This window comes from Sinocyclocheilus grahami, unplaced genomic scaffold, assembly GCF_001515645.1.
Source record: "Sinocyclocheilus grahami isolate Dianchi unplaced genomic scaffold, SAMN03320097.WGS_v1.1 scaffold657.1, whole genome shotgun sequence".
Lineage (NCBI taxonomy): Eukaryota > Metazoa > Chordata > Actinopteri > Cypriniformes > Cyprinidae > Sinocyclocheilus > Sinocyclocheilus grahami.
In genome coordinates, this window is record NW_015505836.1 from 209,017 (window position 1) to 234,443 (window position 25,427).

The window sequence follows — 25,427 nt, forward strand, 5'->3', positions numbered from 1 at the left end:
AATAAATATACACCGTACACACTCATATATTATGTAAACAAAAACTTTTATTTTGGATGCGATTAATCGCGATTAATCGTTTGACAGCACTACAATTTTTTTTAACAGTATATCACTGATCCTAAAACAGTTTTACTTCAAACTATGAGAGTGCTGCTCTTCTGAGGAATCAGCCCATTATAATTCTATCCTCCTCAGAGTGGTTTTTGAGGTCTAGTCTGGGAGAAAACAAATGTTAATTAAAGTCCTTCATGAAGGTTTCATTTCTCCAGCGAGCACACAAACAGCCAGAGGACATCATCTCAGAGCAGGTGACAGCAGGATCTCTCATAATCCTCATAACTCATGTCATTAGCGCAGCTACATTTTCCCGCTTTAAATAAGAGCTTGCTAGCAGCTACAGGGACCAGGCGGCTATCACGCTCTGCCTTCAGCGCTATAAAATGTGAATTACATATAGCAGACGACGCTGTCTTGAAGGCATAGGTGCTTAAAACTTTGAAAAACACTTTATCTGTGGCAGTTTGTGTGTTTTGCTGAATAATTTAGCGTTAGCGGGCAGCATCGCTAAAGGTCTAAAAGCCCGCTGGCCTCCTTTCCTTCAAATGTAATGCTATTCCAGTTTACAGTATTAATAGCGGCGTGCCTTTGCCTTCTAGATCCCAGCTTTCTTCTGAATAAGTGATTCTGTGTCTCACTGACAACCTGTTTAGATAAAAGCAGAAAGTGCTGCACACATCACACAGTTCAAGAGACAGACAGAAAGATGCACTTGATCTGGATCTCTCATCCTGAGGTCTAAAGCCTAAAGCACGCTTCAACCTCGCTTTCTTCTTCTCCGTTTCGCTGGCGTCTCGCGTAGAAAGCAAAGTGACAGTGCAATAAAAGCACATTCTCCTTCTGAACATCACAGCGGTTTCGTGTCAGGCCGAGATGCTAATGTTTTCTGTAGTTTGGAAGTTTGTGGCGTGCCCGTCGTGTGCTGCTATCTTAAAATGATTTAAATAATTCACGCCGGCTAAAAAAATTATGCAGTGGATTATAATTACGCACTGGAGCCAACACTGTATCATATATTTAAAGCTTTCAATGAAGAAGAAAAAGATCAGCTTTTGCATATGATGAACATTTAAAAACGTGTTTGATATGAGCCATTATATTAATGGATTTTGAGTATAAGTATTAATTTTAATGGATTTTGTTCTTAATGCTCTAAAGAGTTGGCAACAGTACATGTCAGACTTATCAGGATTTTATGCATTTTTTTTAATTCAACACATGCAGGGACCTTAACGATTTGTTGATATGATTTTTTTATTATATTAATTATTTTAGAATTGTTATTAAGTTTTTATAATACTTACTCTCATATTAACACATTTTTTAAAACTTTGTATTTTAGAATTTATTTGAATGTTTTGCCACATTGACTTCCAGTTTAAAGGGGTCATATGATGCGATTTCAATTTTTCCTTTCTCTTTGGAGTGTTACAAGCTCTTGGTGCATAAATAAGATCTGTAAAGTTGCAAAGACTAAAGTTTCAAATCCAAAGAGATATTCTTTATAAAAGTTAAGAGTCAACCCCGGCTACCTAAAACGGCTCGCTCTAACATGCCCCCACATGTCTACATCACTATGTGGGAAGATTTGCATAACGCCACCCAAATGTTCACGCAAAGAAAGAAGGCGTAACTTTTATTCTCGCTGTAGTATTGTTGTTGCCGCCGCCATGTTGTGAAGGCGCTCTGTGTTTCGTTGTGAAAGCGAAACTACTTTGTTTGGTCTTCCAAAAGAGGACGATATCCGCTTCGTCATGCCTGGAGCTGATCCGTGCTGGTCGCTGAGGAAATACATCAACTTTGCGCTGTGGATCGCCGGATCGGCTTTCACCGTGGACGAAGCGGAGTCCAGCCCAGGGTCGTCACATGTGGTTGCCGCAAGCCTGCCCGCCACACCGTTCTCAAGCCTCACTCTAGTTTCGTTGTGAAAGTGAAAACACTTTGTTTGGCCTTCCAAAAGAGGACACGACTAGAAATCATGCACTGGATAGCTGGCCAATCAGAGCACACCTCGTTTTTCAGACCAATGAGCTTTGTAAAAATTGACGCGTTTCAGAAAGGCAGGGCATAGAGGAGAAACAATAATGTACAGTATGTGGAAAATAATGTGTTTTTTAACCTTAAACCACATAAACACATTTCATTACACCAAATAATGTTATTTTTAGCAACATCATATGACCCCTTTAAGTGAATGAGTTTTCTATAGTAATCGAGAGCATGTCACAGATTGAACCTGAAAGATTTCTTTAACCAAACTAACACTCATTCAAATTAATGTGCACACCTATGGAGCTACAGGACATTTTACTATGATGACTGAAATATAATTGCGCTGTCAACAGTTATTATTCATAATTTAACTATTATCTTCTCTAGGTGACTCACACAGTTCCCAGCATCCAACCCAGAAAACTGGTTTTACAGTTAAATAAACACATGGTGTGAGTTCAGTTAGTGGCATTTCAACTCCACCTAAATATATGAATTATCATCTTAAGATAATATAAATAAAATGCAAGAATTTATGTGGAATAACTTCCTTTCAAATCTTTTATTTTTATTTCTATATTTTGTTTACATTTTATTTAAATTTTTTGTCATTTTATTATTATTATTATTATTTAAATGTGTCTGTCTTTTTTATTTTAATTTCAGTTGTAGTTATTTAAGTACATCAAGTTAAACTAAATTAAAATGATAAATGTTGCATTGGCAACCATCTGAAAATAAGTTTCAGCTGAATTTTATTTCAGTTAACATTTATTTCAAGTAACAAAAATCTAAAGATTTAAAAAAACAAAAATAAGAATCGTGCCAAATATATGCACACGCATGAATGATATTTCAGACATTTTCAGTAAATAATGATTATTCAGTAATTTCATTCTCTTCCATCACACAAATCTATCATTTCAGTTTTTCAGAAGACATAAGATATAGCACATGGCTGGGGAAAAAAACAAACTTTTATGATGTCTATATGTGACCCTGGACCACAAAACCAGTCATAAGTAGCACAGGTATATTTGTAGCGATAGCCAACAATACATTGTATGGGTCAAAATGATAAAATTTTCTTTTATGCCAAAAATCATTAGGATATTAAGTAAAGATCATGCTCCATGAATATATTTTGTAAATTTCCTACCGTAAATATATCAAAACTTAATTTTTGGTTAGTAATATGCATTGCTAAGAAATTTATTCGGACAAATTTAAAGGCGATTTTCTCAATATTTCAATTTTTTGCACCCTCAGATTCCAGATTTTCAAATAGTTGTATCTCATCCAAATATTGTCTTGGCCTAACAAACCATGCACCAATGGAAAGCTTGTTTATTCAGCCTTCAGATGATGTATAAATCTCAATTTCGAAAAACTGACCCTTATTACTGTTTTTATGGTCCAGGGTCACATATGGTGCATTTTGTCTTTTTTAGAGCTTGACAGATCACTGCAAACTTCCATTTAATGGAAAAGAGAATATTTCATTTGTGCTTTACCGAAGAAAGTCAGTCAAATGTACATATGTCTGTGAATCCACATTTACCAAAGTTCACTATACACCATTTATTAAACATCAGATGACGGTCAGTTTGACAAGAGATCATACATTATTAAGAGATCAACACATTGGAAATTCTCAGCATCTTCCAGCTGTGGTTTTACAGTAGGACTGAATTCAACATTTACATGAACAGATTCAGATTTACGTAACTCTCTGGTCCAAAAGGCTTGTCAGTTCTCCAATGATATTTACATCTGTACATGAGAACGCAAACAGCGTATACAGGACAAAATAACTATATGAAACAGGATCACATTCAGTTCAGGAGTTCACTGTCTCAAAGTTTCAGTTGCATAGGTCTTCCATAAAACACAAAGGGTTAAAGACGTGAAGCGGTTCAGGAGGTCTAAACCAGGCTAAGCATCCTGACTAGTGAAGAGAGGAAAACCGGTCTAAAAACGTATAGAAGTAAGCCATGCGCAAATCATCTTTATGCATCGATGTGTGTGTGGTTGCAGTGACCTAGTAAAAAAACAGCCTTTTATCGAACCGTTTTAAACAGTTTAGCTTCCTCGCTGTCAAAATCCACGCGAGAGAGCGTTGCCTTATTAATACACAAGCGCCAATATGAATTTGTCAGCGATTGTACATATTTCATGAGACCTATTTTTCAAACAATGGTGCTCGTAAGGGCTGAAATCAGTATTTCAGAAATGAGATGTTTCATAACTTTGGCTTGTCATGGCGATGTGAATTATTAAGTGTAATGGGAGAATGCTGAAAGAGACACGTGCTGCTAATATGTGTGTGCAGAACAAGATGGGCCCTATTTTGGTGGATTCCCCACCTTATATTCCATATTTAATGAGAAATCAAGTCAAATAGCCACTTACATATTACAGGTTGTGTAAACTGAAACATTTCTGTCATTTACTGGATTTTAAAAACACTGATGGATCATTCAGATCATTTTTTTAAATCATTTCTTTCATTTTTTAATCACTAATCCCTCAATAACTGATTTTAATAGAAGTAAAGAAATGGAGATTGTAAATGCTGTCATTGGGGAGAAAAACAAGATCCCAGGTGAAATTCAGTGTTGTTATAATTAACTAAAATTTCCGGTAATTGAAATAAAATAAAATATAAAAAGAAAAACTTAAGCTAAAAAAACTGAAATAAATATGTTTAAGTTTAGATACTAAAATTACAAAAACTACATCTGAAATATAAATAAATTTAATTAGTTATATGTATATAAATGCACATACATACATACATACATACATATATACGTATGTGTGTGTGTGTGTGTGTTTGTGTATGTGTTTAATCACAAATAAAATTGGAAAAATCTTAAAACAAAATTAATAAAAAAGTAAGCTAAAATCAAATAAAAGCTGAAAACATAAAAAAAATAAAAGATACAATTAATTCATATTTATTTATTTAAATTAAATTAACATTAAATTATATAAATAATACTAAAATTCCAGTGGTACTGTTGATTAAATCAATCAAGCAGATAGTAAGAAAGCCATGTCTGTCATCTTTTTCACATCGTGAGACCATAACAACTGGTGATCTGATCACCATGTTAATCCTGGCTATAAAAGTCTGAGACCACATTGAAAATCTGAGAAGTAAAAGATTTAGATAAAGATGACGTTTGTATTTTACAACGTAAGCACTGTATGTGTGGCTGGACGTCAAATGAACGCGAGTGACTTACATAAGACTCTCTGCTCCTCTAAAACACTGACATACTGGTTTTTGGCAGGTCCATATAAAATTCTCTTTGTCCAGATTGTGCTCATTGGCTCCTTTCAACACTTATTGCTTTTGAAAGCTCACGATGTGACATCACATCCTCCCTCATTACTCCCATTTCCTGTTTAGTGCATTGCTTCCAATTCTTCTGTCTATTCCTCCTCAGCCCGCTGTGTCTCGTTCAGATCAGTTTTTTCATCCTCTTTTCTCGTTTCTGTCTCACTCTCATCTTCTGTCTTGTTCATTTCCTCTTCCAGATGTTCTTCTTTTAAACGCTCACCCTGGTGTTTTTCGTTATCCTCTTTTTCTTTCGCTCGCTCCCTGAAAATATCAAGCAACCTGTCGAACTTGGGTCCCCACTCCTCAAATCTGTGTTTCTGTCCCTCTGTATCTTTTTCGGCCTCGCTTTCGAGCGAGCTGAGAGACGTGGCCTGTGAGCCACCCCCCTCCAATCCGTATGTCTGCAGCGAGTCGTATGGTGGCTGCATGGGGTCAGAGGTCACCAGGGCTAGACGGTGCTGCAGGAAATCGCCCATACGATTTGTCAACGAATCCGCACCTGCCTTTTCAGAGTTTGCTTGGCAAACCTTCCCATTCCCCAAGCCCCACCCTCTTTCATATAGCCCCGCCCCTCCAGGGAGGGGCATCACTATGTGTGGCACATAGTTCTGCCCACCCACCCCGTACAAGCTCATTAGTCCAGCAGCTTCTGGGTAAAGAAGTGTCGTCCCGGTCAAAGGTATCCCTCCACCGCGCCTCAGCAAAGTACCTTCCATCGTTCTGAACGGCATCTCCGTCGTGCCCAGGCTGGTTGAGCTCTGGCTGGTGCTGATGAGCGGAACATCCCCGTTCTTGTCCAAAGCCGAGGCGGGGGTGGAGTCGTCTGTGGTGATGGTGGAAATGGAGGCTCGTGTGGTCAAGCAGTGAGAGGCCTCGGGTTTATGGCTCACAGAAGTGCTGGAGGCCTCTGAGCAGGAACCGCTCTGGCTGGAGCCCTTCACGAACAGAACCTGGTCCGAATGCACAGACTGAGAGAGAAAACACAGAAAACAGTGAAGAACATGATCAGGCCATTTAATAGCTCAATAGTTTGGGGTTGTTTTTGAAAAAATCTCTCATGCTTACCAAGGCTGCATTTATTTGATCAAAAATACAGTAAAAACAGTAATATTGTGAAATATTATTACAATTTCAAGTAACTGTTCTTTTATTTGTATATATTGTAAAATGTAATTTATTCCTGTGATGCAAAGCAGAATTTTTTAGCAGAATTTTTCTCCAGTCTTCAAGTGTCACATGATCCTTCAGAAATCATTAAAGGGGTAGTTCACCCAAAAATGAAAATATGATGTTTATCTGCTTACCCCCAGGGCATCCAAGATGTAGGTGACTTTGTTTCTTCAGTAGAACACAAATGAAGATTTTTAACTCAAACCGTTGCAGTCTGTCAGTCATATAATGGAAGTGAATGGGAATCACGGCTTTGAGAGTCAAAAAAACATACACAAACAAAACCAAATTAAACCCTGCGGCTCGTGACGGTACATTGATGTGTAAAGACAAGAAACAATCAGTCTGTGCAAGAAACTGAACAGTATTTATATCGTTTTTTACCTCTGATTTACTGCAATGTCCGAACTGTCCTGAGCGCATCCTGAGTGCGTTTGCGTCTTCTTCAGTCGGCGCATGACGCGTCTTCTTCTTCTTCTTGCTTTACGGCGGATCACACTGATGCTTTACACATCAACGTATCGTCACGAGCCGCAGGGTTTAATTTGATTTTGTTTGTGTATGTTTTTTTGACTCTCAAAGCCTTGATTCCTATTCACCTCCATTATATGACTGACAGACTGCAACGGTTTGAGTTAAAAATCTTCGTTTGTGTTCTACTGAAGAAACCTACATCTTGGATGCCTTGGGGGTAAGCAGATAAACATCAAATTTTCATTTTTGGGTGAACTATCCCTTTAATGTGCTGATTTGATACTTAAGAAACATTTTTTATTATTATCAATATTGAAATAATTTTAAAAAAATATCAAATTAAATCATTTTTAAATTAGATTTTTTTTTACATTTAGTGACATTTTCACTGTCCATTTTTTTCAGGATTCGCTGATAAATAGAAAATGTAAAAAACAGCATTTATTTGATATTTGAAATAGAAATCTTTTGCAACATTATAAATGTCTTTACTGTCACTTTTGATCAATTTATTGCATCCTCAATAGTCAATGCATTCATCTGGGATCTCAGATTTAAAGACAATACAAATATTTTAACATAACATGAAGATTTAAAAATCAGATGAGAGCAAAGAGAGCACAGATTTTCTTATTAATTTCCTCCACAGGAATTTAAAAATATATATTAAATTAAGGTTTTTTCAATAAAGCCCTAACCCAAATCAACCAACCAAGGGATAGATGAATCACAACATTAAAAAACTACTTATCAAGAAGAAATGTGCATGATGTAAATAAATAAATAAATGTATTGATGTTTAGCAATGTATTATAACTACAAAACAGTATATTTTATGGCTATTGCAAATATTTAGATAATACAAATATAATATACATAGTTTGAGATTATAGGAAACTGACTCACTATTGGCCACCAATGAGCTCATTTGGTACAATATTCATTCACATACTTTAGCAACAGCAGCCTCTGTGATTGGTGGATCTTTGGTGGAAATTAAGTTGAATTCACACTGATTTGTGGCTTTAAAAGAAGCACATCTCAGCGCTAACCAACCTCAGATGTAGTGTTGTCAAAAGTGCCGACCGTGATACTCAGATGTCATAGTAGGTCTGTATAGGTAAGTTTATAAATTATAATTAAAAATCAATTTGTATATGGAGACAATAAATGGGATTTTCACTCCCAGAACCCATCTGTTGCGCTCCATACAATTGTAATGTCATAAATAGTTTGTGGTAGGAAGGATACCTGATCCCGACTGAGTGTGTGGCTCTCAGAGATGAGCTCACTTCCTGTCTCGCTCTCTTTCGGAATGCTGTCGGTGGATCCGTCTGCTCTTTTATGTTCTGATCCATCCCTGCTCTTGCCGATAAATACAGAACCGGATTCTAAAGGGCCGCCTGCCTGGCCTTGGCTGCCGGGAAGAACGTATGCCAGTTTGGCGAGATCCAGCCTGGAGTTGAATGGGCCAAGTCTGTTTCTCGAAGCTGGAAGGGTCTGGATGCTGTAGCAGTACCGTCCGTAGAGGGGTGCAGAGACGGGACGGCGCGGGTCCAAACCCAAACTCTGACTCCAACTGAAGGTTCTGATGCTGTCCAAGTTATCCTGAGAATACCTGTTATAATAAAATAGAAATTAGGAATCTAAAATGGATTAATTAGTTTAATGGTTAAGTATAAAAGCATATTTCAGCCACATAAGAAAATAAATCATGTTTAAGTTAATTATGATTATAACATACGTCAAAAATATGACACAAAATGTCAAATTTATGAGAAAATATTAACTTTTTAACTCATAATTTTTATTTTTTTTATTTATTTATTACAGGGACAATGCATATTAATAAACAGTTCTGTCAATATGCCAGAATTAGCCAGAAGGCTATTTTTCACCTGCAGTCCCTAGATTATGACTTCTAATTTCATAATTCTGATATTTTCCATAGTATGTCAAAATTTCGATTTAGTATCTCATAATTGCTCAAAATTGTGACTTATTGTCTCATATTTGGACTTATTACATTTTGTCTACATTCACTTCTATCTCATAATTATGACTTTACGCTGATTTGGTGCTTAAGAAACATTTATTATTATCAATTAATAAATTGTGCACAATTGTGCTGCTTAATATTTTTTTTGTGGAAACTGGTATCTCATAATTATGACTTTGTATCGCTAATATCTTGATAATTGTGCATCGTTTATCTCGTAATTAGTATCTAATAATGTCAACCTTTTCCTCTATTATTACTTAGGACATCATATTTATCTAAAAATTTTGACTTAGTATCTCATAATTTCATCTTTTTCCTCAATTATTACTTAAGCATGTCATGATTTTAACTTTTACCTCATAATTAGGACTTAATATCTCAATTTCGACTTTTTATCTCATAATTATGTTAGTGTCTCATATGTTTAACATGTCATAACTATAACTTTTTGTCAAAATTTCAACTTTTTAATCTCAAATTATGTCTTAGCATCTTACAATTTAGACTTTATCTTATAATTATGACTTAGTATCTCATAATTTAGATTGTTTTTGTCAATTATGATTTACAATACATTTTTAGTGGCAAGAAATGAGCTTCCAAAGTTACGCCTTTAAGATAGTAATCAATTACATAAACATAACAAAAAACAACTTCTGTTTAATTATGAAGTACATCACCAAATTTGGGAAAACTGTGCAGATCCGAGCATTTCATTGGGCTTTTAAAAGAAAACCACATGCCTTGCAACCTTTGCACCAAAACCAGATAAACCAGATATTTCTAAGTTACCAAAAAAGTTGTTTGATTTAAAGATTTGTTGTACTCCCAGTGGAAACTCCCAATGCAACGATTCAAAAACAGTCAGTTGTGTCTTTAAAAATAGTCGCGTGTGAAGTATTTCACCAACCTGCCCAGGAGTATTACAATGACATCAAACAGGAATATGATGGATAGAGGACTAGAACACAGAGTGGGTTTGAACGGCATAAATATTAACTAGATGAACTTTGCACTGAAACAGCTGTCAGATTTGCATTGTGAAGGCTCATTAAACCACACACACTCCTGAGTACAGAGCCCTCATTAATCAGATATACATTTAACATCATTTAGAGTAACTGAACGTATTCAGAGTAACCAGAGATTCGAGAGGAAGATACACCAGTTTGTGTTTTTGGTGAATGTCAGCTTATATTCAAGCTGAATGATTCACATGGGCTATTAATATAATATGGCATTTTCTAAGCCAAATGTCAAGAAATGACATATGATTTAAAAGATCAGATAGTGCCAGCAATAAACCTGGGAGATTCAAATGATGAAATGAGATGTCTATTTATGTGAACATCAAAGTCACTGTTAACACACAAACACACTCACATATTCTTGCTGTCCTGAAGCCTCTGTGCCCTGCGCATGCTCTGGGGGGCGCTCTTCAGGGTCGCGATATCGAAAGCGGCCGTGTCTGCCTCGCCGCCTCCCTCGTCATCATACGTGATGATGTTCTCCCTGATCTCATCATCCTCCACGGGAGACTGAGTGTCCCGTTTCTGCCTTCGCAACGATAGCGAGAGCGCCGCCACCACTTTCAAACAAAACAGAGCGAGAGAAAATGACAGAAAGTTAATGCCACTTTTCATGAATGGGGTACAAAATGGACAGTTTCTTGTTTTCCAGTTAATAATAAGTGAAAAGAGGTGCCTAACGTTTAAAGACATTGTTAAAAGTCAACCTTTGGACATTACACTGACATTTAATGTGTTTAAAACTATCTATTTCTCTTGCTAGACTGATTTCATATTAGATAGCAGTTCACAGGTTTTCCCTATGACAAATGTGTGCACTTGGAGCATCTCTTTCAATTTTTATACATAAAAAGACTGAAAGGAAATATTGATGTCTTGCAAAACACTGTACCTCAATGGAAATGATCCAAAAACTAGTTTCGTATTAACTTTTTAATTTTTAAAGTATCATTTCTTTAATCAAATTCAAAACAAAAATTAAACTAATCATTATCAAGAGTTTTTTTCAGTATCATTCCTAAAAGCATAATCCTTTAACATTTAACCATAAAAGAAAAACTAGTATAAAAAACTATTTTAAAATAGCTGTAATAACAATGAATGAATGAATGAATGAATTTAAATATTTTTGGAAAAAAGTTTTTAAATGGTGGTTAACATCGCGATATGGCAACACTTGAACACTTTACTGCAATGGAAAATGGTCCAAAAACGAGTTTCTTAAAAATGATTCAAAATTACTCAAACTCCTTTAACTAAATTAATATTTATTCATTTAAACTGAAAAATGTAGTGAATCATTATTAAGTCTTTTCAATGTGTTTCCTAAAATTTTTTCCCCTCACTGTTAATTTAAAATTTTTATCTGAAAAGAAAACAAAATACAAATGACAATTGCATTATTTTTGCAGAAATGCAATTATATCATGGTAAATACTTCCAAAAAAACTATTATAACTAAGGCCAATATCTATAAACTTCCCAGTGAGAAAATACATTAGTGCACTTCCAATTTCAAGCATTTTTTCCATTATGATACAGAGTTGCCATATTTTCATAATTTTCTGTAAAGCCAAGTTAGATAAAGTTAACCAGTTAACAACAACTAATTTCAGATGCAGAAAGGACGTTTGTGGAGCATTTTAGCAGGTGCCCATGAAAGGCTGACTTCAAAATATTTAAAAAGGAAAAAAAAATCTAAGAAAATGTGGCTTTAAAACAGTATACATTTATTTACTTAAAAAAACTACCATTTTATTTGCAGGTGAAACAGTGAGGGAAATTATGTTGCAATATGGCTACACTGTAAGACCCCATTTGTATTTGTAGAAAATGCCTATTCCACCTCTCACTGACTTTTTTAGTAAAGTTTGAGTGTTCAATGTCATTTGGGGAACCTTGAGGGTGGCTTGTTCCGCAATCTCGAAATGCCATACGATGCCCTCAGCACACATCAACTGCTGTTTATGATGAGTGACTTAGTGCAGAAATGAAACCCAAACATGTTCATTAGCAAATCCAACTGACAAACGGAGGAGAAACAATGAGGCAGGTCGGCGGAAAGTTTGAACGACCCAAAAAAAACACACACATATATATATGGAAGAAAAGCTGCAATTTGAAGACAGGCCAGGAGGCAATGGTGGATGAAGACAGGGAGTGATGGACAGATGTAGCAACAACACATCATTAAACCAGCTGGGTATAGAGGCGGAGCGAAGGGCGAGCAGCAATCCCAAAACCTGACGAAACGGACTGAAAAGCAGAACTGACCCAGCAGAGTGGACGCACAGGCCAGGATGGCCAGCATGGCGGCTGAGCTGACGCCCAGCAGCGGGGAGTTTGACGGTGAAGGCAAACACACCGCCTGCCTCTCCCAGTCCGGCACAGACGCTTTATCCTTCTCGTCCATTTGTTGTTTTCGTTCTTCCGCCCACATGCCTCCGTTTTGGCATGGACACACCGTAACGGTAATCGTTCCTGTGCTGCTGAGGTCTGACGCACCGTCACGGAGCATTATGGGTATTTTTAGAGTAGGCAAAGAGGAAGAGCGAGGAAGAGCCTTCAGGGACGACAAGAGCACCAGACTCGCCGTGTGGTCTGGAAACAAAAGAAATTAATAACATAAAAAGGCATCAGTCATGTGACACATTACGAGAAAAAAAATAAAGGGACAAGATTTTTGCAACATTTATTAAGCAAATAAATAACTGTAATTATGTTCTATGGCGAGAGAGAGACCCTTATGTGCTAAGGAAAAGATAGACATATTAAATTAAGTATAATTTTAATATTTTTATCAAATTCATATTCTATTATTCTATATTCTATTCTGTTCTGTTCTATTTTATTCCAAGTGTGAGGAACAGATAATTTCATATAACAAATATATATTAATAATATAATACATATGAAAAAATATATATGTCCTTAGTAATATAATAATTAACAATAAAAAATCAATAATCATAATAAATATAACATTTTTATAAAATCTATACACACACACAATAATAATACATACACACATTTATATAGCTTATATTTATAATATAATAATATTATAATAAATATGTATATGTTCTTCATAATATAATAATCATAAATGTAATATTTAATAAATATAAAATGTTTATAACATATCTATACACACAATAATAATAATAATACACACATATATACAAACATTTATATAGCTTACATTTATAAATTATAATTGAAAAATAAATAATACATTATAAAAATTATAATTAATTTTGTCTATAATATATTATGGCGATATCTTCTTTACGCAAGACTTCCTAATTTCTCTTTTTGTGTTCCACTGCAAAAATAACAGCAAACGGGTTTAGTCAGACATGAATGATGAATACATTTTCATTTTGGGGTGAGCCATTCCTTAAAGCAAATTAGAAATCAGCAGATTGAAGCGGCGGACAGGACAAATGAGCGAAATGAAGGAACGGACTGCCGGAGCACAGAGAAGGGAGTTTGCCGTGTTCACCCAGAGTAGAATGTGACAAAAAAGATAAATGGATGAGCGTAATGAAGGAGGATATATGTCTGGACAGAGACCGGGAGGGAGATGAGGAAAACTGATGGGGAAGAAAAGACGGATGGATGACAGGAGAAGCGAGCGCACCTCCCCGCTCTCTGATGGAGAAGTTGAGCGTGCTGCTGGACTCTGCGGGAATGCTGAAGTGGATAGGAGAGTTGTGGCTGCTTTGGTCTTTATCCGTCGCTCGAATCACCTGCACCACCTGAAACGCAAATGAAGAAAGACTGATACAGTGATTTGTGCAAATAAGACAGTTTTCTGCTGTTGAACGGATAAAGGATTAGCAGTCTAACACGCCACGTCATGTTTGGGCTGACTCACTGTGCACTGCATCAATATCAGTCGCTTATAGAAATCTGCTTTTCTGAAATGCCTTTGGTGAACGAATCTATTTAAAGCGTAGCATGCCGGGTCACTTTTCCCTCAGAAATGCAGAAAGTATTATAATTGATCGGTCAGCTGATAACTATTGTAAAAGAAACCCTGACAGAGTGATCAGAAATAGGTGAAGGGATTTATTGAGCGTAAACGTCCAGCTGACAGCACATAATTCTACTTATTATATGGCTACTTGCCACATAAATATTCAATGGACATGCAATTATGATGGGAAAGTAAATGATTTGAATATGCCACAGCTATTGTAGGAAATCAGTTGCCTGGAGCAGTGATTCATTATGCAATATATTACTTTATTGCAGAATGCTGCTATTGACCAATCAGAAATAAGCATCTCAGATTTGTTTATTCCAGAAGAATTGTTTATTATTGAACACTGGTGTCTTTTATTAAATTGCTTTGCCAATATGACATGCATTAGTAATTTTACTGTGGGCTGTTGTTAAGCACACAAACCAATGTGCAACAAATAATAATTATTATTATTAATAATATTCACAAATACTTAAGAGGTATACTACTGTTTATTTGAATAAATGTATTCTTGTTTTTTATTGTCTATTATTTTCCCATCTTTTATTTTATATTTAATATTTTATTTTATATATTTTATTGAATTGTTATATATATTTTTTTTTTAAATGTTACTTTAATATTTTAATACAGATTGCTGCCATTGACCAATCAGGATCAAGCATCTCAGTCATTTATATTACTTGGAAGAATTGTTTATTCCAATATATTCAACATGTTTTCTGTATGTGTGTGTGTGTGTGTGTGTGTGTGTGTATGTGTGTGCTTATCATATTGCTTTTGTCACCATATTCTAAAGCCAATATGACAAAAGATGACATGCATTATTAATTTTAATGTGGTTAAGAAGTGTTGCTAGACACACAGCCCAAATAAAATGTCCAATAAATTATTATTATTATCATTATTATTATTATTATTATTATTATTATTATTCACAAATAGTTTGTTGTTTAATATAAAAGCAATATGACAAGAGACAACATCCATTCATAATTTTATAACCCAACCCAATGATAAAACACCAATGTGCAAATAAATACATAAATAAATAAATATATAAATACAAATAATAATAACAATAATACAAACAAACAATAAATAAATGTATCTAATGCAAACACTTGTGAGGTACTGCTGTTTATTTTAATAATGTTTTATTTTTGTAATTTATTTTATATTTGTATATATTTTATTTCACTTTATTTTTATATCATATTTTTCAGCTAATCCAAACACAAATTGCACATAAATTCTGCCTGGTTGTCTTCCATTTTTTTTTAACCCAAAGACAAAAACAAATGAGAGGTATACTGCAGTTATTTTAATAAATGTATTTATTTGTTTGTGTCATATTTATTTTTATATATTTTTATATATTTTATTTTATATTTTTTTTATAAACTTTATTTGAATTTTTTTGAGTATCTCATTTTTTCCCACACAAATTGCATAAAATTTATGTCTGGTTGTCTTCCATTGTGGATGCTTCTTGGCCACAATAATCTTTTAAAGCAGACCGCGCTTCATTATTCACAGACCCTTTCCTCTGCAGGCTTTAAAGGGTCAGAGATCACTGACCTGTCCAGCAGCGCTGGAGTCGCACACGGACGTGTTGTATTCTCGGTCCAGCTCGGGGGCATTGTCATTGAGGTCCAGCGTCTCTATGGCAACCGCTGCCCTGGTGACTTGGTTGGGGCTGTCTAAGAAACAGAAAAGAACAGCATGACAGGATATATATATATATATATATATATATAAATAAAAAGCAAAGAAAGTTAGAAATCAAAAGCTTTTAAGCCGCAAGTAGGTCAGCTAAATCTTACTGACCATGAAACAGAAGTTAACTCCAATCTGTCTCCTTACTGTTCTCCATACGCTCTTTACTCTTTTGGGACATAACGTTACATCACGAGCAGAAGTGGCCCGAACGTCATCTGATGTTCATGACATTACATAAAGCCATAACAGAAGCATACTTATCGCACTCAGAGCGTGTGTCTAATATGAAAGTAATTACTGAATATAAGCTGAACAAATCCACTAAAGACTCAGAGTGACTTCTGAGAATGCAAGATAGTGTTTTACGAGGGCCAACGGGAAGCACAAACGGGTGACCTTGAGCTGGGGTGGACCGGACTCAAAAGCAATCCCACTTTTCATTCTACAGTATTATCCCTTTCTCTTCCACTTCTGTTCGCGCGTGTCTCTGCCATGAGCTTTCATGTCCACGGCCGCCACAGAAGTAATAGCCTTCCTGTGGGCCGATTACACGCTGCTACCTGTGTGAAATTGTCAGGCGCTCAGAACTGATGTGATGTGCCTTTAAGAGCGGCGGCGGTGCAGAGGAGTTCTGGTACCTCTCTGTGTGGCGATGACGGTAATGTTATGCCATTGCTCCTGTTCCCGATCCAATTCCACGGTGGTGGTGATGAGGCCATTGTCAGAGGCGATACGGAACAGCGCCTCGGGGTCCGACTCGGGATCAATTGAGTACCTGAGAAGAAATGGACAGGAATAAAAGAAGGAGGGCAGACAGATTAGAAGATATAAAGGATCCAGTGCATCAATAAGCCAGTTAAGCAAGTGAAACGGAACAGGTTAAGTGGAAACAGCCCACATGCTTCCCCTGGCAGACAGAAACATGATGCAGTATGAGGTTTTTTTAACTAATAATGTAAAAACTGTATGTGCTGTGTGGGTAAAACTCACAAAAACCTGTCAAAACCATGTCATTGTGATATTTCACCCCAAAATCAAGGAATCTATGTGATGCAAAGCTGAATTTTCAGCATCATTACTCCAGTCTTCAGTGTCACATGATCCTTCAGAAATCATTCTAATATGCTGATTTGCTGCTTGAAAACAGTTGTGCTGCTTAATATTTTTTTGGACCCCGTGATAATTTTTTGCAGGATTCTTTAAGGAATAAAAAGTTAAAAAGAAAAGCATTTATTCAAAATAGAAATCTTTTGTAACAATGTACGCTACAGTTCGAAGGTTCGGGGTCAGTATTTTTTTTTAAGAAATTAATATTTTTATCCAGCAGGGATGCGTTAGATTGATAAAAGGTGATAATAAAGACTTATATTGTTAGATTAAAATAGAAAACAGTTATTTTAAATTGTATTAATATTTTACCATATTACTGTATTTTTCTGTATTTTCAATCAAATAAATGCAGCCTGGATGAGCATCAGAGAACTGTAAAAAACATTACAGTATATTAAAAACATTACACACACACACAGTCTCAATCTATGGTGGTAATTAAATTTTTTTTGTATAATTATTATCCTAAATAAACTCCTAAATTAAAAAATACAATTTTGTCCTAAATACAATTAAATATTATTTTAACTCCTATTATTACACACAAATTGTGTAATTGACAAAATTACATCTTAACTGGAAATAATGCATGCTAAAATATTCTGTTTTAAAATATATTTTTCTTTGTACATGTTTCATATTTTATCTCAAGCTCTTTACTAATGCCTTGGTAGTCATAATTTATAAAAAAATTAACAAATATAGATGTGGCTCTTTGTTTAGATCTGGTTTTAAAATAATACATTTTTTAATCATTAATTTTCATATTTTTGAAGTTTTAAATTAAAAGTCTGAAACTTGGGTAAATAAAGTATAATAATAAAATGTATTTGAAAACAGCACAAATCAATTATAAGGACATGCTAAAAAGTTTCCAAAATGTAATTTTCTGTTTTAATGTAGCCTTCAAAAGTCCCTGGCATATAAAAGTAGCCACAGCTGAAGAAACACTCACACATAGTAGTATTTGCTTAATATGTGCTGCCTTTAAATTATGCTGAAATTTTTAATTAAAAACATTGCAAAATTACCGTATTAAAGAAATTAGATCTGAGCATCAACATTAAGAATAATGAAAAATAAAAAATAAATAAATAATACATTATGGCAATAAGGATTTGGGGGTGATTCGCTTCATTATCATGAAAAGGTCACAATGCAAAATAATGGGACTCTCCTAAAAACAAAGCAAATAAACAAACTCATTTTCTGTATAGAAAATACTTTTGCATTGATTTTGGAGTGACCAATGTGTTCTTGTGAGATTCACCCATACATGTATGTCTGACTAGATAAAAGCAAGTCATACTGAGTAAACAAGGTGAAAAAATTGTGTTTACTTGATGTTGTTACTGAGGCCTGTATCCGGGTCCACGGCGGCCACTCTTCCCACCACACATGCCGGAGGGCAGTTTTCCGACACATCCAGCCGGTACCGCGAGCGGGAGAACTTCGGCGGCTCGTCTGCGTTCAGAACCGTGATGCGCACCATTGCCCGGTCCTTGAACGGACCTCGTCTGAGGAACCGCGAGTCCACGTTTGGGTTTTGCACCTCCACCGCAAGAGAGTAGGTGCTTCGCCTCTCGTAGTCCACGGCCTGGTGTTCAAGATAAAAAACACTTCCTCATAAAACATTACTTTAGTGAAACTCACATACACCAGCATTCGTTTTACTGTTTTGGCACCAGGAAGGGGCTCTAAAATATCTTTTCATTTCAGTGAGATGCTGAAACTCCCACGTTCACTCATTTTTCATCTCTGCACCTCAGTAGATTACAAAAAAACCTATATAAAGCATCAAAAAAAGCAATGTGTCTGAGTTTCAGCTCTTCGTAACTTAAACGACTGCAGGGATTGCTCTGCTGGTATTAAGATGGAAGGAAGTCATGGATGTGGTTATATTAACATCAATAACCGCTTCAGAACTGTATTAGGGGTTGTGGATGCACTTCTGATGCTAGACACGATGACATTGAAGAACCGTAGGTGTCCACAATCAAAGTATCAGAAGATGCAAGTGATGTAAAATAACAGGACCGATATTATGAGCCTGTCAAGAAAGTAAATGAGGTCAATTTTTTCATGTCATGTTGACTTTAAGGGAGGCGTCAATAGGGTTGGGAATCGAAAATTGATTCCGATTCTAGAATCGGATACTTAAGGTCAGGAATCGGATACTTGTCAAATAAAAATTTCAATTCCGCCTATCGATTCCTATGTGCTTTTTTTCCCTTCATCTGTGAGGACCGGACCTAGCGATCTGCCAGGACCTTGCTCGCTAATCTAAGCGCTCCAAAGTTTGGCTACATTAGCGATCAGAAGCCAAAAAAGCTAAGTATGATATCTGTGATAGCTAAACATGTTGCAAGAGAGGTGTCACCACCAACATAACAAAGATCGTTTTAATAGATCGTTAAAGATTAAAGTAAATCACCTTTTGAAAGTAATTTGACATGTCAAATGAAGATTTATCGATTACATTGTTACGTCAGTAGGTGGCGAAAAGGGGCTGGTAAAATGTATTTGTCTTTGAATCATACAAGAGATTCGTTCAAGAACACTGAATCATCCAGTAATGAAACAAGTATATCTTGAGTGAGTCATTTAATCATTAATTCATAAATTACATGTGATTTTGTTTAGTTGTCTAATGTTTTTCTTCAGAATCATGAGAGAACTACAACTTCCCTTGGTAAAAAAATAAAAAAAAAAATAAAAAATGTATCCAGAATCATGCAGTTCTATTTTGCACACAAACAGCTCTTAAAGAGTCCAGTTTTTATGTAGCCTGTTGATTTTTGTTCATGGTATTCAACTCCAATAAATGGTTTGCAAATAAGAGACACAGGATAAATGCTTGATATCATTACTTAATCACATTGGAATTGAAACTGGGAATCGATAAAAAAATGGGAATCGATAAGCAGAATCGGAATTGATCTAATTCAAACGATACCCAACCCAACTGTATTTGCATAACATACAGGGCCTTTAAAGGGGCCGTAGCGAATGCTTCTGGCTACTGAAGCTCAATTTCATGCGTTGCTGCATTCCAAAATGTGAGCTTGAAATGCATTGGCCAAGAATTCACATCTGCATTTGCATGTGTGTGTAGTTTTTGGCCAAAGGGTCAAAGAAAAAGTGGAAAACAGTGCTGCAAAACTAAATAACAATAAAAATGTATTAGATAGATAGACAAAGACTGAGAGACTGAGAGACAGAGAGACAGAGAGACAGACAGGCAGATAGACATATAGATAGATAGATAGATAGACAGACAGACAGACAGACAGACAGACAGACAGACAGACAGACATGCACTGCTAGGTGGTTGTCCTGCATCTTCAATAAACAAGCTACAGATAGTCCAAAATGCAGCGGCTAGAGTCCTTACCAGGTCAAGAAAAGATAGATAGATAGATAGATAGATAGATAGATAGATAGATAGATAGATAGATAGATAGATAGATAGATAGATATTAGACAGACAGACAGACGGACAGACGGACAGACGGATAGACAGATAGACAGATAGATAGATAGATAGATAGATAGATAGATAGATAGATAGATAGATAGATAGATAGATAGATAGATAGATAGATAGATAGATAGATAGAACACATAAACCATTATGAATTTACAGACAAAACAACTATCATAGGTACTGTTATTGTAAAATACAATTCATCATATCATGACATAGGATTTGGGTCATAGCTCTGAGCCATAACTAAAAGTATAAGTGGACTTGAGGAGAAAAATAAAATGCTGCAAAATATATAATCAAGTACTGTAAGGCCTGTAGAAGTGGTGTGCAGTGGAGCAGTGGGCATAAGCAGCGCTGAGAGCCACTAACACACATGAAAAGCTCTGTCACTTGAACTACAGCCATGTGTTAATCAACATTTCCATGCATTTCCTCTCCCTTGTTACTCAGCGGCATTAGTCTCCCCGCGCTCTTCCTCTGTCTAATTTGCTTTTCGTATTCAATCTTTTCCCTTCTCCCCCCGTGTCTCTGACTCATCTCGTTCCTCGCAACCTTCTCTTTCCTGTTTTCTTTTTATACGCGTCTCTCCTTGTTATGTTTATTCTGGCTGTGTCTTTAACTAGCACACACACACACACACACACACACACAGAGACACACACACACGCACACACCTGTCATTGAAGTATTGAGCTCAGCGGCTGGGTAAAGATCTCTTACTCACACACAGACACATGCATATCTGTCTTTATAAGCACTTGTCAGGGCAGAAAATAGCTTGCGATTCATTTTACAGTTTGCTTATTTTGATTAGTCTAAAAGGTGGAATCTTTTCTCTTTTCAATTAGTTACGTGTGACTTACCATCACACAAAGTCCTTTTATATGAAATGCACATTTTCAGTCCCTGCGAAGTTTGTATTTAAATAACAGCTGCCTGTGTGCGCTGTGATGAGGTCTCTCCGGGGGCCGCAGGTTAAATTCTCTTTCCGTCGGCGCTAATATGCATGTTCACTGGCAGACATTTGCGCTGCAGATTATCCTCATTTACATTTGAACTCAGAGTCAATTTAACTCATTTGCGATTCATTCTGCTGGAACTTCTTTCTTTGTTATTGCTTTGCTTTTTACTTTGCCCTTTCACTATTCTGAATAAATACAACGTAAATACAACTTAAGCGTTTCACTTTCTGAAGGATGCTTGCCAGTGTATTACCACAATACTTAGGCACTGTTGGTGGTTCCCAGGCTGTTGCTCTGTAGCGTCATAAGCATTTAGAGTGTTTTTGGTATGTTGTTATGGGGTTACTAGGGTAGTTATTTTTAGTGCACTGGCTTGTGGTTGCCAGGGTGCTGCTATGTGGTTGCTAGAGTATTCTGAGTTTTGCTAGGGCATTACTAGGTGGTTGCTGAGTGATTTTAATGTGTTGCTATGCAGTTGCTTGAGTGCTCTGGGTAGTTATCAGGGTGTTGCTAGGGTTTTGCATAGATGCTCACTAGCCACACTCAAAAGAGCCCAGCCCTCAATCTACTGCTTTTCTAACACTGCATATTTGCCACATTCAGCCTTTGGGTTGCCAGGGTGTTCCTATGCAGTTGTTAAGGTGCTCAGACTGTTTTAGCCCATTGCTATGTGGTTGCCAGGGTGTTGCAAAAGTGTTCTGAATGTTTGCTGGGGTGTTTTAAGTCATTTTAGTGCATTTTTAGTGCACATTGTGGTTGCCAGGGAGTTGCTATGTGGCTGCTAGAGTGATCTGAGTGTTTACTAGGGCATTTTTAGGTGGTTGCTAGGGTGTTTTCCATTTGTGGCTATGCTGTTGCTAGAGTGTAAGGATGTTATTAGGTTTTTGCAAGGGTGTTCTAAGTGTTTTTGGGTGGTTGCCAGGGTGTTGCTATGCAGTTGTTTTTTGAATGTTTTTAACACATTGACATGTGGCTGTCAGGGTGTTGATATGTGGTTGCAGAGTATTTGCTAGGATATTTGTAGTGCATTATGTGGTTGCCAAGGTGTTGCTATGTGATTGCTAGGGTGTTTTGGATGGCTACCATCATCGCTATGCTGTTATTAAGGGGTTACAAATTTTAGCATGTTGCTATGCGGTTGCTAGGGTGTTCTGAGTGTTTAATGTGTTGCTATGTGGTTACTATGGTTACTATTTAAAAACAACAAAAATTAAAAAAGCACAAAATGACCAAAACAAAATCACTAAAAAATACATGAAAAATGAAATCTAAGAAAAATTCAAAATAAAATAAAAATACTTTATAAAAAATACTATAATAGAATGTATATTCTATTATAGTGTTTTTACTATAAAACTAAAATAACACCAGCTGTTATGCAGTTGCTAGTTGTTCACTAGCCACATTCAAAATGAACCATCCTCCAATCTATAGCTTTTCTAATGCTGCATATTTGCTACATTCATCCTTTGAGACTAATACTGTCATTTTGCAAGTAATGAAATAGAATTTATTCGTTTAGACGGTCAATGTAATCCATATGTGGTGCAGCTACATTGGTTGCCATAGTAATGAAAGCATCAATACGATGTCTAACAACATAAGAGAATGTCTGTATAGGCAAAGAGAACAGAAAATGGGAAAGTTTACTATTATCTTTGCTTATATGCATATTCATATAGTACATGCTGTGTCTGAACCCGCTCACTCATTCACTACTTGTGCGTTTTTTACTGTTAAGACAAACAACTGAACAGTTTTGAGTCAGATACAGCATAAAATTGGATTTGCTTCTCATTTGGGAATATATGAAAGAAAACAACATTACTGTAGGTATTTCCATTTCTCCACTCCCACCTTGTTTAACAAAATCACAGCCTCCTGGTTCAATCCAGTTATGTTGAAGGTGTCCCCTGCCTCTCCGTCCACGATTATAAAATCCATCCGAGCGTTTTCACCCAGGTCTGCATCTGTTGCCGACAGACGACCAATCTCTACCCCGGGGATGGCCAGTTCAGAGACAGAAAAGGACCACATACCTGCAGGAAACAGAGATGGTGTAGAAAATAATCAGGCAAAAACACTCAAATTAGAACATCTTCATTAATCTCATTATATGTGAAAGGCATTCATACAAACCCCCTATAGCCATTTCAAATCAATCTGACCTCCATCCTAAACTAGATTTTTATAAAAACAAAAAACACTGCAAAGGAAGCCATGCCTTGCCTTTTGTTCTCACAGACAGTTTTTCTGCAGTTATAAGACAGTTTAACAACCGGCTCGTCTGTCTTCGTGTGCGGCAGCTATCGCGGGCAAAAAATTAAACTCTAAAAAAGAGAAAACCTGCCTGAGTCTGTTTAAACCTAATTAGAGACCGCAAATAACGCAGGCAATCTACTGCATTCCATAAGAGAATGAAAAGTGTTTCTCATCTCACACGAGAGACACGCATCAGATCTTATACCATGATCAATCACCATAACAAAAACAAATGTGTTGCCAAAGAGTTCTGAGTGGTTCTCAGTTCACTTTTATGTGGTTTCTAGGGTGATTTGGGTGGTTGCTTACTGGATCAAGTCAAAAGAGTGATATTCTGGACCATAATAATTCATGTTTGTACCACAAACGGATCAGTTACTAAGTTTACTCTGTTTTTTTATTTTATATTAATGAATTTTATTGGATCAATCCCTAATTTTAAATATGAGTAACAGTAAGTGTGATAAAAGCTTGGATGGATGGATGGACAGACGAATAGTTAGACAGACAGACAGACAGACAGACAGACAGATAGATAGATAGATAGATAGATAGATAGATAGATAGATAGATAGATAGATAGATAGATAGATAGATAGATAGATAGATAGATAGATAGATAGATAGATAGATAGATAGAGAGAAAGAGAGGGAGAGTGAGAGAGTGAGATAGACAGATAGATAGATAGATAGATAGATAGATAGATAGATAGATAGATAGATAGATAGATAGATAGATAGATAGATAGATAGATAGATAGATAGATAGATAGATAGATAGAATAAAGTGATTCAGAATAAAACTAATTGCAGAATTTCCTAAGTTTTAGAAAAAGAATGTTTGAGGAGCATCATTACAGTATTTGCTGCAGAAACACGAATTATTAATTCCACAAATTCCAAACATGCTTTTGGAAAGAGGATATCAGAGACGCAGAAAAAAGAGAGTGTAATACTGTTTAGCCCATTGCTATGTGGTTGCCAGGGTGTTGCTTTGTGCTTGCAAAAGTGTTCTGAATGTTTGCTAGGGTGTTTTAAGTCATTTTAGTGCACATTGTGGTTGCCAGGGTGTTGCTATGTGGCTACTAGAGTGATCTGAGTGTTTACTAGGGCATTTTTAGGTGGTTGCTAGGGTGTTTTTAAGTGTTTTCCATTTTTTGGCTATGCTGTTGCTAGAGTGTAAGGATGTTATTAGGTTTTTGCAAGGGTGTTCTAAGTGTTTTTTGGTGGTTGCCAGGGTGTTGCTATGCAGTTGGTTTTTGAATGTTTTTAACACATTGACATGTGGCTGTCAGGGTGTTGATATGTGGTTGCAGAGTATTTGCTAGGATATTTGTAGTGCATTATGTGGTTTCCAATGTGTTGCTATGTGATTGCTAGGGTGTTTTGGATGGCTACCATCATCGCTATGCTGTTATTAAGGGGTTACAAATTTTAGCATGTTGCTATGCGGTTGCTAGGGTGTTCTGAGTGTTTAATGTGTTGCTATGTGGTTACTATGGTTACTATTTAAAAACAACAAAAATGAAAAAGCACACAAAATGACCAAAACAAAATCAGAAAAAAATACATAAAATGAAAAATGAAATCTAAGAAAAATTAAAAATAAAATAAAAATACAATATAAAAAATAGACAGACACATTGACAGACAGACAGACAGACAGACAGACAGACCGACAGACCGACAGACAGACAGACAGACAGACAGACAGACAGACAGACAGACAGATAGATAGATAGATAGATAGATAGATAGATAGATAGATAGATAGATAGATAGATAGATAGATAGATAGATAGATAGATAGATAGA

At 36.0% G+C, this 25,427-nt stretch overlaps 1 protein-coding gene across 1 annotated transcript in view; it reads right to left on the minus strand.

The window, feature by feature from the left end:
• Positions 1–5,087: 5,087 nt before the first annotated feature.
• The window catches only part of LOC107558735 (cadherin-11-like), a 77,908-nt gene continuing 57,568 nt past the window's right edge, over positions 5,088–25,427 (minus strand). Inside the window, exons 6-14 of the mRNA XM_016242403.1 lie at positions 23,208–23,389; positions 18,239–18,495; positions 16,427–16,563; positions 15,648–15,769; positions 13,719–13,836; positions 12,350–12,676; positions 10,431–10,635; positions 8,297–8,663; positions 5,088–6,369 (exon numbers count right to left, since the gene is read on the minus strand). Of these exons, the coding sequence (XP_016097889.1) occupies positions 5,494–6,369; positions 8,297–8,663; positions 10,431–10,635; positions 12,350–12,676; positions 13,719–13,836; positions 15,648–15,769; positions 16,427–16,563; positions 18,239–18,495; positions 23,208–23,389 (2,591 nt within the window). The 3' untranslated portion in view covers positions 5,088–5,493. The remainder of the gene's footprint in view (positions 6,370–8,296; positions 8,664–10,430; positions 10,636–12,349; positions 12,677–13,718; positions 13,837–15,647; positions 15,770–16,426; positions 16,564–18,238; positions 18,496–23,207; positions 23,390–25,427) is intronic.